General features: G+C 41.0%; 1 protein-coding gene across 5 annotated transcripts in view; it reads right to left on the reverse strand.

Moving 5' to 3' along the window:
- Positions 1-3,041: 3,041 nt before the first annotated feature.
- Positions 3,042-16,990, reverse strand: part of SEMA5A (semaphorin 5A) — a gene marked incomplete at its 3' end in the record, with an annotated part of 148,389 nt that continues 134,440 nt past the window's right edge. For 2 of the 5 annotated variants that reach the window (XM_083624292.1, XM_083624293.1), the window contains exons 19-22: positions 16,570-16,725; positions 16,099-16,146; positions 4,736-4,947; positions 3,042-4,117 (exon numbers count right to left, since the gene is read on the reverse strand). In XM_083624292.1, coding sequence (XP_083480418.1) covers positions 3,998-4,117; positions 4,736-4,947; positions 16,099-16,146; positions 16,570-16,725 — 536 coding nt within the window. The other 3 variants (XM_083624296.1, XM_083624294.1, XM_083624295.1) reach the window with 3 other exon arrangements.

Consider the following 16,990-nt stretch of genomic DNA (forward strand, 5'->3'; position numbering starts at 1 on the left):
TGGGTTTTTTGGGCTTTCACTGGGTGATCAGTTTGTTTCCAGCTGCCACATGTTCCTTCTGTAGTTTATTGCCGTAGGTTTTCATCTTCCACCTTTGCTACTTACCAGGGTAGCACTCAGTGGAGCTATCACCATTCAAAGAATGATTTGAAAAAATGAAGCAGTGAACTCCCCACCCCAAGTTTAAGATGTGGAAGTTAACACACGCCACCCACATGTTTTCATCGGGTGCCTTCCCAAGGAGAGTGTTCCATAACACTGGAATGTCGTGTAGTGTTCCTTCTCCCTGTGTTAGAGAAATGTGACTTGAGAGAAAGAGGACTTAAAGACTTAGGATAACTTTGTTAATAATCTGTTTATTTACAAATGTACAAGTTGACTGTGATGGAGGCACAGCAGTCCAGAAAGGCAGTGTCACTTCCAAAGCAACCACAGGCTCCCCAGCCAGCCAGCTCTGAACAATCAAGACCAAATCAAGGTCTGCTAGGCTCTCTCCAGCGTCTCTTGTAGTTCCAGGCAAAGCAGCCTCCATCCTTGCACCACCCTGGGCATTGCTGTTGCTGTGCATGCTGTATGCACAAGGCCAAGACAAATGTTCTAGGGGGCATTTTTAATTGGTAGTTTTATACATACACACAGACACCTGCTCCAGGAAGGAGACAGTTGTCCTTTTCGTGACAATCGAGCTGTTCACATACTTGAAGGCACTGCTCAGCTGGCTTCAAACGTCCTAGGCAAGAGGTTGTAGGAGAGACTCACCTTGCCCCCACGCTGGTTTTATCATAGAAAACATTCCAATAGAAACAACAGGAATTAAATGCTTATCTCCACACCTAGCAGCTATGTGCCAATGGGGAAGAGCACACTGGGCTGTACAAAACTCGATGGTGCATTGATACAGAAAGGCTTCCTAATGGCAACACAATCAAATGCGCTGTTGTGTGTCCACCCTTTCACACTGCCCTGTGCCAGTCTATGAGAAGGGGCTCTTGGGAAGGAGCCTTTCCCCAGAGGGTGGCAAGAGGAACACGCTTTGTGGCTTCTGCAGGCAGTGGGTGGGTTGAGAGCTGACTTCTAAACACAAAACAACCCTAAGCATGGGTGTAAAACATGAGTATTCCTTGATGGAGAGAAGGGAGGATGCAGTAAAGAAGAAGCATGAGATGGAAGGAACAGGAAACAAGGGTGGGGAGAACTGATGAGCAGAGGAAGGTGAGGCAAGCAGAGCAAGCACTGCATTTTCAGGTAGGAGAGAGCTTCTGCCTTGTTTTTTCATCCAACAAATTTGAGGCATGTCTGTTTCTTCTTAAGGCCAGTTCTATGCCCAAAGACTTGTGGACAGTATCCAGCAAGAAAAGCGTGTCCCAGGTTAGACAATGGAAGAATTCTGTTGGCTGAAGGAAAGTTTTGTCAATTCATGGATCTGGGGAGGTTAGGTGAGCAGAAAGAGGCAGGCAACCCCTTTTTCCACAGCAGAAATGGGCTTCCAAATCCCACTGCTCTATTGACACAGTTGCATCACCACAGGAAGCACTAGCACAATCCAAGCAAGAGCGAGGAGTTTAAATACACTGAAATCCATGGCTGAAGGCACAGCTAACTCTGGCCCATAACAGGTATGACATTTCCTGTTCACTTAAAGTAAACCATGGTTAAAAGTTCAAAAATTCCCATTAACCCTGGACAGGAATGTAAAATAGATAAGATAGGAATAGAGCCTGAAAAACTCAACCAGTCTTGCTAAAAGAATGGAAAATGTTAGTGGCCTCAGATCACCACTTCCCTCAGATGGAGGGAATCAGCAAAATCGGGATATGATGAGAAGAGAAACTAGGCCAGAACCATAGTCATGGTACCTGCGTTTTGTGAGAAGAAGAAAAATCTCTCGGGAATCAATACTTCAAGATGGGGAGTGCCCATAAATGAATATAAGGTTAAATACTGTAAATTAAGGGGTAGAAGTGGTTCCCTGTTGCAAAAGGGTTGGGTGGTGGTGGGCAGTAAGAAGGAACCCTATAAAAACTGGCCTTGAGCTTTCAGGCTTTTTATGCAATACAAGGGGTAAAATGGCTATTCTTTGACAACAAAATGGCAATGTGCATCCTAATAAACTACTTGACTCGCCAAGGCATTTCTGCATGGCTGCAGTCCTACAGCCACCCATCATGTCCCCCAGTAATCTCACCTGAGATTTTAGATGCTCTTTGCTCACCAATACAGAGGGATCCTTTGCAGCTGCAGAGGGGTGGGGAACCCCAGAGGCAGAAAAGGACAGCTGCGGGAGGGGAGCCAATTCCCAACTTGTTTTAAGAAAACCATCAAGGGAAATTTTGTTACGTTTAACAAAAAAGGTGTACTGCAACTGTAAGCTCGTCTCAAGCAGTGCCGATTAAGAAACCATTTGTGCAGCTGCCTCTGTGTGTTTATTCCCTCAAACGGTTTGGCTCTTAGGGAAGAAATGTGTTCTCAGGACCAGGTATGAAAAACAGGAAGGAATCTGAGGAAAGAAACACAGTGTCTTCTACAGAGGCACAGAAAAAAATATCCACTATGCTTTGTGTTTCCACACTGTAGCTCTTGCATTTCCTCTTAAGGCCTGACTGCCGCCTTGTGAGTGTCAGTGGCCAATGGTCTCTTGCTTCAAAATAAGAGACCATTTCCATTGAGCCAATGCTCTCCGTTGCTCAAGACAAGCATGGGGTTGCTAGCTCAAGGTGAGACACTGAGCTTCAAATTTGTGTGCTTGGAGGGAGGGCAAAAGCGGTCTTGTGTGTGCAGAGCTAAAGAATCAAGCGCACATCCAAAGAGCGTACAGCCCTGGCTTGCTCTCTCCTTTTTCACTACCATGAAATGTTACATCATATTTGGTATTTACTTTAGCAAATAGAACTTATACACCTGAGCTATACATGCTGTGAAACCAGCTGGCTGAAGCATTTAATGTAATAACTCTGACATTCCTTGCAACAGAATAGTAGTTTTTCTTTGAAAAAAGGCAAACCTATCATTATTGATAAAAGCAAGCAACAGCAAGAGGGCAGTGAAACTGGTACAAAATTTGGAGCCCCGATTTATTTCCTCTAGTTTGTCATCAAGCACTTCCACTATTTACATAACCAGGCATGATGAGAAATCTCACTTGGTGCATCAAAACTATTGCAATAATGCTTTGCTTAATACACTTTATGCTGTTTTTAACTTCATGAATAATAAAAAAGAGCCATTAAAAATAGAAGCATTTGTGCTTTCCATCTCTTCCTAAGGGAGGCAGGCAAAGGGTGTGATGGATCTGCAAGCCAGTCCCGGGCCATCTTTCTGCTCTGGTGGCTTTGTGAATGTCCTAATGAACAATCCAGGTGGAGTCCATGCAGATACATTGCAGGGGCCACCCATCAGGCAGAAGTAGATCCTTAGTAACATGTGAAAATAGTTTGACATGTCTTGTTTCACAGATACATCCCGGCAGATTGAAACAGACAAAGCATGCACGTTTCTGATCGGTTCTATCACTCAATGGCTCCATTTCTCCAGCACCTCTTTTACCAGCTTCCCTTGTGCCAGAGGTAGCTTGTAGTCCTGCCATAAACTATTCCCAGTTTCCACAAGGTCCAAAACAAGTTCATGAGTCCCAAGTATCCAGCCAAGAAGGTGCCAATGACCCTTGAAGGTGAGAAGGACTTGCTTCCATACAAATCAGGATCATTCCATTCAATAATCTTATTTGTGGCAGGGAGGAGGCTTCCCAGTTGTATAAAAGTTTTCTCCTAGGCGGTCTCTAGCAATTAGGAGGATGGCAGCATGTTGACCAAAACAGATTAGCCAATGCCAAAGGACCCCATGATCTAATTCTACAGTACAAATATTGTACTGAAATGCAACATTTTAGAAAGGGAAACCTTTTACCCACACAAGTCAATGTTTTGTTGACGATGGCAGCAACATGATGTCTGAGGATCCAGGCCTTGGGGACGAATGTGAGTTATACAGATTTTCCCTCTTAATACTCATCATAGTGGTTCAGATCTGTAAAATAGGCATTGGAATATGCCTTTGCAGTGAGATGTGGATTAAAGTACTTGTTTTGCTCTTCTAGTATCAGGTTATTTTTGTTAAATGCCTGGGAATAAGAAAAGGGAGGGGGAGGAAGAGTTTAGAAAACACATCATTCAAACTGAAATAATAAAATGCAAAGCAGGGCAACTGATCACTAAAAGATATGCACACTTATAACATTATCTAGGAGGAGGAGGGGTAGAGATGGCAAAAGCAACACCAGAGGTTGAAATTGGAGAGATAGCAAGAGGAAGCTATTGGAAGAAATATAGATTTAAATGGATAAGGAAGGAGGTTGAAAAAGAGAACTGAAGTAGCAAGAAGATGTTCAGGACAAGAAGACTGGGAAGAACACAAGAGGAGGAGGAAACCCGAAAGGTATGACTTTGTAAATGCGTAACACCTTTGAGGAGGCAGCAGACACTGCCATGGTCACTCTTATTCACACAAGAATGACAAGAAGGAAGTCTTCATGTGGAAATCTTTTCCTGTAGTCTCCGTGTGAGTAAAATGTGTGTATTTTTGCCTCTCCCCCCCCTCAATAAAAGTTTTGACGCATTAGAATACTAGTTCCATAAATCTGAAACATAACAGCAGCAGTCCCTTTTGGGACCACAGTAATTGTCCACAGTATCTGCACATCTAACACCTTTAAAGAGCACCAGCCCTATCCATTCCTTACCTTGATGGCTTCTAGAGAGTCGTACTTGTCCAGCTTGTTGATGTGATTAGTGATGTTGGTATTCAGAGGAGCCGGTGATACTGGGTGGATGACAGTTGCATCGTGCGACTGCTGCTGGTACCGTTGGCAGTAAGTGTAAACCAAAAGAGTCAGAAGGCACCCGAGAATGCAGCTGCTCAGCCCCACAGCAGTCATATGGAACATATTAAACTCTACAGGGTGGAAGAGGCAAAGCAGAGTTGGCAAGTTTTGCTTACATTTGATTGATTTCTAGACAACCTGCTTATGCATCGCTATGTCAGCACTTTGTATGCACCATGCAAAACAGGCACAGCAGGGGAAATACACAGAGTAAAACTACATACAGGTCTTTCTTTTTTAGTAGGCATGGCTGGGCAGTTCTCTCTCTTCATTCTTCATGCAACTTTCTGAGAATCTAGCATTCTTTTTTAAAAAACAACAACAAATGAACAAATATGTTTCTTGTCCTCATGACTGGGAAAGGCTGTGGTGTGGGATTAGGAGTTCCTGTAGTCATAAGATGCTCTCATTGGAGAACTAGAAGAGTGTTACTATTCTTATCATTTATATACTTCAATTTATCCAAAGATCCCAGGGTGGTGTACAACATTAAGAACATAATCATAAGAACAGCCCCCCCCCCATATTTAACAGGCCATACATTATCTAATGGCCAATGGCCTGGGGAAAGAGAAATGTGTTCACCTAAAGATATGCAAGCCTCTCTGGGGAGATCATTTCACAGTCGGGAGCCACCACAGAAAAGGCCCATTCTCATGTTGCCACCCTCCAAACCTCTCCGGGAGGGAGGACATAGAGAAGGGCCCCGTTCTGTCTTCTTGCCCGCTTTGTCTTCCCCCTGAAAAACTCTGCTGGAGAGCCTCCAGAACAACATGGGAGGGGGCACAGGTGGCTGCAGGGGGAAGGGGAAATTATTTCCTCCTGTGGGAGCCTCAGCTTGACTGCAGTGCCTTCCGCGAAGGGGAGGAGTGAAATCTCGAAGATGTTTTTCTTTGAAGTGGTGGAGGAAATAGCTTACCTATTTTACCAGCATTTTTAAAAGTAGAGAACTAGTGCAAAAGGAGTAAAAAGCTACAGGGAAAACAGTTCCCAAGAATACTGGGAAAAAGAACAAGCCAGTATTAAACTTAAATCTACTGCTGCTTCCTCTGGAACCCCTTTATTCACTCACTTTTTACAGTATAGCTAAATGATATTGCCATCAAACTGTTGTTCTCTTGTGTTTCCCCCATGCTGCTTTGTCTCTTTGGGGACAGACATTAATCCAACTTTTTTTCTTTTTTTATAGACAAACGGAACAGCAGAGCAATCTTTGCAAGTGGAGATAGCCTTTCCGTCCCTGGTGCTTTCTAGATGTTGTGGACTCTTAATAGTCCCAAAACATCTGGAGGGCACCTGGTTGGCAAAGGCTGTCTTCATGTTACTCTTCTGTCTGCTTAGAGGGGCATTTACAGTCACATTTTGGGGTGTTTTAACCAGCCCTGAGAACCCACCTTCCCCATGATTGCCACTGTCGGAGGTGGGGGTGTTCCTGACTTTCATTCAATTGATGATGATAAACACTGCTACAATGTAGGTTTGCTTCATTTTCTTTTTAATTATTAAAATATTCATAAAATAGCACTTGAACATAATTAATCGCTCTGGAATAAGTCCACAAATTAAAACAGAAGAATGGGGAAATGGTGGTAGCTAAGGGAAAAGCAATTAAAGGAGATGGGGCCAGAGAAGACCATTTCAGGAAATGGCCAGTTAAGGAGCCGGTTGCACCGCTGCTGGGAGAAGCAGGAGCTACCGTACTTTTCTGTGTATAAGACTAGGTTTTTTTACTTTAAAATAAGGTTAAAAATATGGGGGTGTCTTATACATGGATAGTGCATACGTCCATTTTCTAAATTTGGTGTCCCCAAAAGTAGGGAGTGTCTTATACATGGGGGCGTCTTATACATGGAAAAATACGGTACTTTCAGCCACATCAGAGAAGATGCCTTCACCAACCAAAGGCTACAGTTCTAAGCACACCTTCATCCACACTTCCGCTTATCCCATCGCTTTCCCCTGGGAAAACCTGCTCTTTACCACTGAACTGGAGCAAATATCAATCTAATTTCCCACAGATCGACGTTTGCTCTGATTCAGCGGTAAAGAGCAGGTTTTCCCAGGGGAAAGTGGTGGCGCAAATGGAAAGCCGCACAGGACAAGCAAAGTGCGGACGAGCCCTAAGTCCCATTAAACAGAAGGAGCAAAGATACTTTTAGGGAACTTGCTACAAAGCTGCCCGTCCCATCTCAGTACGGCAAGTCCACTTTTGCCTTTGCTGTGGTGGCAGAGCAGCGGAAGATTTCCATGGGGATAAAGCGCTAAGGACCCAAGAACAATGCTCCAGCATCACTAAAAGGCTCAGAGGAACATTCTGCAGAGAACACCTGGGGCTTTAGAGGAATCCTAGAACTGTAGAGTTGGATCTAGTACCTTTTGATGTGTTTTATTGTTTATGACTTTTGTTATGTTGGTAATTATGTAAATCTTGTCGTGTTGTAAGCCTCCTTAAGCATGGTTTTAACTATGGAAAGGCAGCATACAGATGATGATAATGATCTAGTCCAACCTCCTGCAGTGCAGGAATCTCAACTAGGTTGTCCATGACAGATTACAAGACATCCATCCAAGCTCTGCTTAAAAACCTCCAAGGAAAGAGAGTCCACCGCCTCTTGTGGAGGTCTGTTCCACTGTCAAACAACTCTTATTCTGGTTTGCTTCACTGCTCCAGTGCCCCCAGGCAGCAGCAAGGCAGCGCTGAGAAAACAGGACAAACTGCAGCAGAATGAATCCACCACTGGTGCAGCCTTTTTGCGTTAAGACCATGTTGCCAATTACACCCACAATAAAACACCAGTCCGGGGGGGGGGGTGGGTTAATGTCATGCAAGAACAACAGCCTTAAAATTCTGATTTCAGGATTCTGCTTCACACGAATCTCAGTTTTCACTGTTTTTTTTAAAAAAGCATGTTTCTAACGCTGTGGGTTAAACCACGGAGCCTAGGACTTGCCGATCAGAAGGTCGGCGGTTTGAATCCCAGCAATGGGGTGAGCTCCCGTTGCTCAGTCCCAGCTCCTGCCAACCTAGCAGTTCGAAAGCACGTCAAAGTGCAAGTAGATAAATAGGTACCGCTCTGGCGGGAAGGTAAACGGCGTTTCCGTGCACTGCTCTGGTTCGCCAGAACCATTTAGTCATGCTGGCCACATGACCTGGAAGCTGTACACCAGCTCCCTCGGCCAATAAAGCGAGATGAACGCCGCAACCCCAGAGTCAGCCACAACTGGACCTAATGGTCAGGGGTCCCTTTACCTTTACCCCGGATTCTTATTTATACATGCTGTGAAGCCTGCGTTCCTCCAGTGAAACCTCCAGCCAGCACAAGGCGATAAGAGGCCTTCCTGTCCTTACCTTTCAGCGCCAAAAGGCAGCAGTGGAGACAGTGGGGGCTGCAGCCAACCCTTTCCAAGAGTGCAGTTGCCAAGTGGATGGCCCCATGCCAAGGTGACCATCCACTGGCATGGGGACACCACTGAGCAAAACTCCAGGAAGCCACACCCTCCCTCTCGTGTTATGGTGTCTGGTATTCATCTGCAGCCACCAAATGTATTCTTTAAAGTGTGAAAATAATGTTTGCCAGAACCTTGGAAGTCAGTGTAGTTTCTCAGTAAGATTTGGCCCACAGAGCTCTTTGCCCTCCCCCTGACTAAGAGAAGCAGAATAAATGCTTCAAGCTAAGAAAACTCAATGTCACTGTTTTCCATAATTGACTCTTTTCACTTTGCATAACTGCTCCTGATAACATAAATCCAGCGTTCATTGGCTTTTGTAGATATGGTGCACACTTTAAATTTTAACACTGAATGCACACGATTTATAGTACAAATCTGACCCAACTTTCTCTTGAAAGGAAACTGAGTACTCTTTGAGGTATCAAGGATCCTTATGGAGAAGAAAGTTGTTTTCTGCCTTCCTCGTTTCAACCCATAATTTAGAAAATAGTGGTGTATGGATCTGTACATGGATTGAAAACAAACACTCTCCTTATATGGTTGAAATACCCCATTTCCTTCACTGACAATATACAGGCACCAATTCTGAGACATTGTAAATACTGTTTCCGGAGCTCAAGTCAGCAATTACAGGCCTATTTTCAGACTCTCATTTAAGAACTTTCCTAGTCTCATCTGAGATGCACAAATCCCTGGGTTAAGTACTCAAAATGGGTATTGATGCTTTCTCTGATGATAAGGATGATGGCAACTTATGAGTGGGAAGACTCGTCCTTTTGGGACTCTGGAGGTGAACTGAAGATGATCTCTGGACTAGTCCTGCCTTGGAGAGTCTTCTTTTGCCATTCCTCCCCTCTTTGCTTTAAACAAATCACAGTCAAGTTGTTGTAATAGGCCACTGAAGGACCTTTCTCCTGTAAGGCTGTGTGCTCCCTGAACTTTTTAAAAAAATCCTGCTTTAAGTATAACATATGCAAGGTAAGCAGGTGTGCCTAGTTACTCTTATTTTTACTATTTTTCAAAATGTATTCTGCTTCTGTTAGTCACAAGGAGGGAAGGAGTGAGGAGATTTCAGCAGGCATTGTTTTAGGACTCCTGCATAGATTGCCACTTATTTATTTAAATTGTTTTATTTATGTGTTCCTGATTTAAATTTGTACCCTGCATTTCCAATCAAAGCAATTTATACTGATCAATCTGCAAATGTAAATAATATTATCTCAGACAAATGCCAAATAATAAAAGGTACTAGACAAGGCTGTCCCTTATCTCCGTTGTTCATTTTGACATTAGAAATATTGCAGCAGAATATAAGGAGAAACAAGGAACTCAAAGGAATAGAGGTGGGACTCAGAGCCTATAAATTAAGGCCATTTGCTGATGATGTGGTATTAACATTGGAACAGCATATGGTAAGCATTCCCAAAGCATTAGAAAGAATTAAAAGGTTTGGAGAAGTGGCGGGTTTCAAAATAAATACAGATAAAACCAAAATGTTGGTTAAAAACATGGATGAGCAGCCAAAAAAGGCCTTAGAAAAATCTCTGGCCTAAAGAGGTTAAAAAGTAAAATATTTCAGCAACCGCCGTCCAAGAGAAGATACCACCGGTATATAAGAAACTTGAGGATCATGATCTGACACTGTCTATGATCGAATTACAAGGAAAAGAGAGGAATTTAAGACTTAGAGCAATACCTGAAAGTGAGAAAGATAATTTGGCAGACTTCCTTACAAAGGAATTTGTAGATTTTTGGCAACAGGACCTGGGGAAGGAAGAATTTAAGATAGTGAGTGCATTTAGACTTGGTAGAAGACAAAGAAAGAACAAGGTAAGAGACTGTTTGATTACCTTAAGAACAAAAGAAGAAAGAGACAAAATTTTGAACCTGCACTATCAAAGAACTTTGGAAATTGGAGATTCATCTGCGGAGGTCTTTAAGGACATACCTAAATATATTCTGGACGTAAGGGCCTACTACAGAGATCTTGTTGTTTTATTGAGAAGAAACAGAATACTTTTCAGGTGGGAATTTCCCCAAGGTCTATCTTTTAAATATAAAGGAAGAAAAATAAGAATAAGGACAGTAAATGATAAAGACAACTTTTTGAAAGATCACGAGGAGGACTTACAGAAGGAAGTGGAATCTGGAGAGGAACCAACCGCATCAGGAATAGGAATTTCAGACATAGCAAATCTATCATATGGACTTCCTGGCCTAGGGAAAGACATACCACCGACAGAAGAAGAACAACAACTCGGTGCAGTCGGAGGGAAAATTAAATAACTCATCATGGCTTTGCAACTTCTAAGTTGGAACTGTAATGGACTTAATTCCCCTTGAAAGAGAAAAGGTGTCTTTCATATATTAAGAAAGGAACAATTGGACTTGATTTGTCTTCAGGAAACACATGTAATGAGGCTACACAGGAAAATACTTATCAATAAGAGATTGGGACAAGAATTTATTTCGTCTGACAAGGTCAAAAAGAGAGGAGTGGTGATATACGCAAAAGAGAAATTTTCACCGAAATTAATTTTTAAAGATGAACAAGGAAGATATTTGGCTATTGAAATTCAATTTCAAGGAGAGAAATTTCTGATTGTAGGGGTGTATGCACCGAATGAGGGGAAAGCTGAATTTTTTAAGAAGCTACATGAGGTACTTTTGGACTACATGGACTATAATATAATCCTGATGGGGGATATGAATGGAGTCGTATCTACAAATATGGATAAGGCACAAAAACAGGTAGTCACTAAAGATGGTAGACTACCAAAAACTTTCTTTGAAATGACTGACAATATGGACTTGATTGACATTTGGAGAACTAAGAACCCCCTGGAGAGAGAGGGAACCTTTTTCTCTGAAGCCAAGATGACATGGACTAGAATTGACCAAATTTGGATTACTAGAGGAATGGCACCAAAGATAAAAAAAGTGGAAATCTGCCCTAAAACTTGCTCTGACCATAATGCTGTAAAGATGGAGATGAAGCAAATAACAACCGGCACCTTTAGATGGAGGATGAATGACGCCCTACTTAGAGATGAAGAAGTACACAGGAAGGCCCAAAAAACTTTGAAAGATTATTTTGAAATAAATATGTCAACAAATGTTGAAAAAAGAGTAATCTGGGATGCAAGTAAAGCTGTGATGAGAGGGTTCTTGATACAACAGAATGCAATAAAGAAGAGAAGTCGAAATGAGAAAAAAGATAAAATTCTGGAGAAAATAAAAGAAGGGGAGAAAAAATTGAGAGCAAAGCCAAAGTCGCAGGAGATTTTGAAAGAAATAAAACTTTATCAAGTACAATATATGGAATTGATGAATCAGGAAATAGAATGGAAAATTAAACAAATGAGACAGAAGACATTTGAATCAGCGAACAAATGTGGGAAATTACTGGCTTGGCAACTGAAAAAAAAGACAAAAATTAAATACCATCACAAATTTGGAAGTAGAAGGAAAAGATATACATAATCCAAATGAGATTAGAAATTGCTTCCAGAAGTACTTCAAACAACTATATGCACAAGGGCCACAGAATGAAATGGATATTGACTGTTTTTTGAAAACAAATGGATTACAAAAAATCTCACAAGAAAGTAAACTAATGCTGAATTGTAAAATATCAGACCAGGAGATAGAAGGTGCCATTCAAAATATGCAATTAGGCAAGTCTCCAGGACCGGATGGGCTGACTTCCAGATATTATAGATCCTTGAAAGAGGGGCTACTACAACCTTTGAAGGAAGTCTGCAATGAGATTTTGGAAGGGAAAAGGGCACCAGAATCGTGGAAAGAGGCCTATATCACACTAATACCGAAAACGGAAACTGAAAAGACTCAACTTAAGAACTACCGTCCGATATCCTTACTAAATGTGGATTACAAAATTTTTGCTGACATTTTGGCCAAGAGATTGAAAAAAGTATTGATGGAAGAGATTCATAAGGACCAAGCGGGCTTTCTCCCGGGAAGACATTTGTCTGATAATTTGAGGAACGTAATTGATATCTTGGAAAAACTAGAAGTGAATATAAACACTAAAGCAGTTCTGTGCAATAAAGAAGAGAAGTCGAAATGAGAAAAAAGATAAAATTCTGGAGAAAATAAAAGAAGGGGAGAAAAAATTGAGAGTAAAGCCAAAGTCGCAGGAGATCTTGAGAGAAATAAAACTTTATCAAGTACAATATATGGAATTGATGAACCAGGAAATAAAACGGAAAATTAAACAATTGAGACAGAAGACATTTGAATCAGCGAACAAATGTGGGAAATTATTGGCTTGGCAACTGAAAAAAAGACAAAAATTAAATACCATCACAAATTTGGAAGTAGAAGGAAAAGATATACATAATCCAAATGAGATTAGAAATTGCTTCCAGAAGTACTTCAAACAACTATATGCACAAGGGCCACAGAATGAAATGGACATTGACTGTTTTTTGAAAACAAATGGATTACAAAAAATCTCACAAGAAAGTAAAATAATGTTGAATTGTAAAATATCAGACCAGGAGATAGAAGGTGCCATTCAAAATATGCAATTAGGCAAGTCTCCAGGACCGGATGGGCTGACTTCCAGATACTATAGATCCCTGAAAGAGTGGTTACTACAACCTTTGAAGGAAGTCTGCAATGAGATTTTGGAAGGGAAAAGGGCACCAGAATCGTGGAAAGAGGCCTATATCACACTAATACCGAAAACGGAAACTGAAAAGACTCAACTTAAGAACTACCGTCCGATATCCTTACTAAATGTGGATTACAAAATTTTTGCTGACATTTTGGCCAAGAGACTGAAAAAAGTACTGATGGAAGAGATTCATAAGGACCAAGCGGGCTTTCTCCCAGGAAGACATTTGTCTGACAATTTGAGGAACGTAATTGATATTTTGGAAAAACTAGAAGTGAACATAAACACTAAAGCAGTTCTGATATTTGTAGACGCGGAGAAAGCTTTTGACAATATCTCTTGGAGTTTTATGAAAAAGAACTTACAGGGTATGGGGGTAGGCCAAGGTTTTGAGAATGGTATTGGTGCAATATATTCTGAACAAAAGGCTAAATTAATTGTAAATAATGTGGTTACGGAACAATTTAAGATAGAGAAAGGGACACGACAGGGATGCCCAATTTCCCCATTGCTCTTTATTTCGGTCCTGGAGGTCCTGCTGAACATGATTAGAAGGGACCGGTTGGTTAAAGGTATACAGGTTGGAGCTAAACAGTATAAACTAAGAGCATTTGCAGATGATCTAGTTTTGACGTTACAGGAGCCAGAATCTAGTTATGAAATTTATGTGTTTTTATTATTTTTTCTTTTTATTTTTTTCTTTGTTTGTATAAAATGGAAAATTCTAATAAATATCTTATAAAAAATAAAAATAAAAAGTAAAATATTTCAGGATTTGGCAGTTGGTGAGAAATCTCAACTTATTTATATTAAACTAGGGGAAGAGATTAAGAAAGAATTGTAGATTTGGGAAAGGATGAATAAAGTTTTCACTGTTAGGCAGAATTTCAGCCATTAAAATGAATGTACTACCTAATATGTTGTTTTTATTCCAATCTATTCCAATTGTAAATAATTGGAAAGAATGGAAAAAATTTTCAAAGAATGGAAAAAAGATGGCTTTTTCTGGCAGGGGGAAAAAGCCATGAATCAAACAAAATCTTGATAGATGTAAAGAAAGAGGAGACTTTGCCTTGCCAGACCTACAACTGTATTATGAGGCCGCCTGTTTGTGTTGGCTAAAGCAATGGATCATATTGTAAAATGCAGGCATTTTGGATTTTGGAAGGCCATGATATAAAATTTGGCTGGCATGCATGTCTTTGGTATGGGGAAGCTAAAATTTATAAGAGTTTTACAAACCACATCATTAGGAAGAATTTATATAGAGTTTGGGAGAAAAACAAAATTTTGTTGGAAAGAAAAATACCTTTGTGGTTATCCCCTATTGAAGCAATTACAATTAATAAAATTAATATGGAAAGACAATGGGCGACAAATAGGGAACTGCTGGATTTTACAGGTAGGGAACCCAGACTGAAACCTATGGAGGAATTAAGGAGCCACGTTACGGGTTGATTACAGTACCACCAGTTACTTGATACGTTTAAGATAGATTCAAAAAATGGATTCCTGGACCAAAGTTCACAATTTGAAAAACAATTATGACAGAATAAGGGCAAGCCATTATCTAAAAACTATAACTTTTTATTAGAATGGGAAACAAAATACGAGCTAGTCAAAGCTTCAATGACACATTGGGCAATAGATGTAGGACACAATATAGACTTAAACGTCTGGGAGAAACTCTGGAAAAACGATTCGAAATTTACTGCATGCTATTAACTGAAAGAGAACTTTATGAAAATGATTCATAGATGGTATTTAACTTCAAGTAAGTTGGCTAAAATGCTTAAAGCCGAATCAGATATGTGTTGGAAATGTAAAGAAATGGAGGAAACTTTTTTTCATGTGTGGTGGACATGTAAAAAGGTAAAAGAATATTGGGAAATTATTTATAACAAGTTGAAAAAAATGTTCAAAACAACTTTTTCAAAAAGACCGTAGTCCTTTTTGATGGGAATAATTTAGACAGAAGTTCCTAGGTGTCAGGAAAAAAATATTTATGTACAGCATAATTATGTACAGCAGCTTGGGTTTGGTTGCTCAAAAATGGAAAGTGAGGGAGTTTCCAAGCAAAGAGAACTGGCAACTTAAGATGTTAGAATATGCATAACTTGTAGGTTTAACATATAGAATAAGAGAGCAAGAAGAACATATATTTAAAGAAGAGTGGAAAATATTTATTGAGTATATGGAAAACGCTGAAAACGCTGGCAGCATTAAGATAAAATCAACAGTGTAAGTAATTTTGAGTGTTGTAAAAGTGGAGAACTGATTAAAATGGCTAGAGTAAAATATGCAGGAACGAAAGATAAACAGAATGAACCATGGAAGGAGAAGGAGAGAAGTCGTTGGATATTTAACAGTATGTAAAATGTTTATTTTGAACTGAATAATTGAAAACTTAATTCAAAAAATGAAAAAAAAATTGTACCCTGCATTTCCAAACAATCACTGGTGGGCGAAGTGGGGGCGGGGTGAGGGGTCTGCCCCAGGTGCCATCACAGCTGTCCCTGGGACGCGTGCCACACCCCCGGGAACCTGTGCCAGCCACGCCCCCGCCTGTTCTCCGCTCCCGGGGCCAGAGCATGTAGCTCCGCCACGGCATGCAATATAAAATGATCCTAAAGCAAGAAGGTAAAAAACAAAACAATGACAACTGCCAGTTTTACTGAGTTGCAGACTTAATGTCTGCACATTCAAGGCTCAAATTCTGTATCATTCTATGATTCTTCCCCCCCCCCCTCACTTTTTTTAAAAAAACCCCAAAGCAGCCTGAGCAGGTTGTGAGTCTGGGCAGAAGAAGAATGGATGGAGAAAGGTTACGTAACCCACTCAGTGTCCTCTTCAGCTTACAATTACCCTTCCCAAACGGCTTCTTCATCTGGGGTCATCTTCCCACCCCAGGTGGAAATGCATCTTGGAGAGGTTGAACTGAACACCATCCAGGGTCTTGCCTGATTGGACTTTCTTCCATGCAGGTTTGTTGCTTTACATTTAAAAAGCAAGGAGAATGGAGGAAAGCATCACGTCCAGGGTAGCAGAAAACAGCACAGAAAGAATCAGGGAAAGAATGCAGAAAAATAACCAGGGATGGAAAGAAACCGGGGGGGGCGGGGACACTTACCGCCACATCGTTGTTCTTTGATGCTGCTGGTCCTTGCTACTGTTATGTCTGCAACAGCAAATAATTCAATTATGCAGAAGTCATAAAGAAAAACAGCCCAATATAATTCTTTAACATTTCTGTTCAAGTGTGAACAATATATATATCAGTCTGGTATGAATAATTCTTAACTCAGCAAGAATGCTCTTCACTATCAATCACACACTTTGCTAATTTGCTGTGGAAAAAGAAAACACGCTTCATTCTGCAAACATAGCTGCTGTGGCCCCAGTTATTTCCAGTAGATGCTAGCAGGACCCCCGTTTGTGAGACTTCATTGTGAAGCTCTACACACCTCCCCTTCCCACAAAGAGTTGACAGAGCCCCACACACTGTAGGCAGCTTACGTTTTTGTAAAATGATTTGTAAAAATTACACACTTGCTGGATTCCAGATTAGAAGACAGGAGAAAGAGATAAGCAATACCCTTACCTGGTATGAAATTGGAATCGGAAATACATGGGTGACTCTCAGTGGTATTTCCAGAACACTGGTTACCCACAGGAAATAAAACATTGCACCGGCGGGTGCGGAACTGGATGCCGGATGAATCGCAGCCAGACCACTCTGACCAGTCCGACCAGCTATCTGTGACAGCCAAAAAATAAAGAGGCACATGAAGGGGTCAGCCCACACAGCAAATTGTTTTTAAGTGTTTTGTATACTTTTCCTATGAAATAATCCATTTTTATCGCAAAGTTGTCCTGATTCTGCAAGGAAAATCCATGCACACACAAAAAGGATTGCCTAACTTGAGGTGGTTACCATGCACAAAGGATGCTGTGAATGTTCAAGAAATGCACATCTAGATCTTGAGACTGCATGTGGGGTGTCCTCAGATGGACCAGGACTG

Source organism: Podarcis filfolensis (assembly GCF_964270895.1).
Source record: "Podarcis filfolensis genome assembly, chromosome: 7".
Classification (NCBI taxonomy): Eukaryota; Metazoa; Chordata; class Lepidosauria; order Squamata; family Lacertidae; genus Podarcis; species Podarcis filfolensis.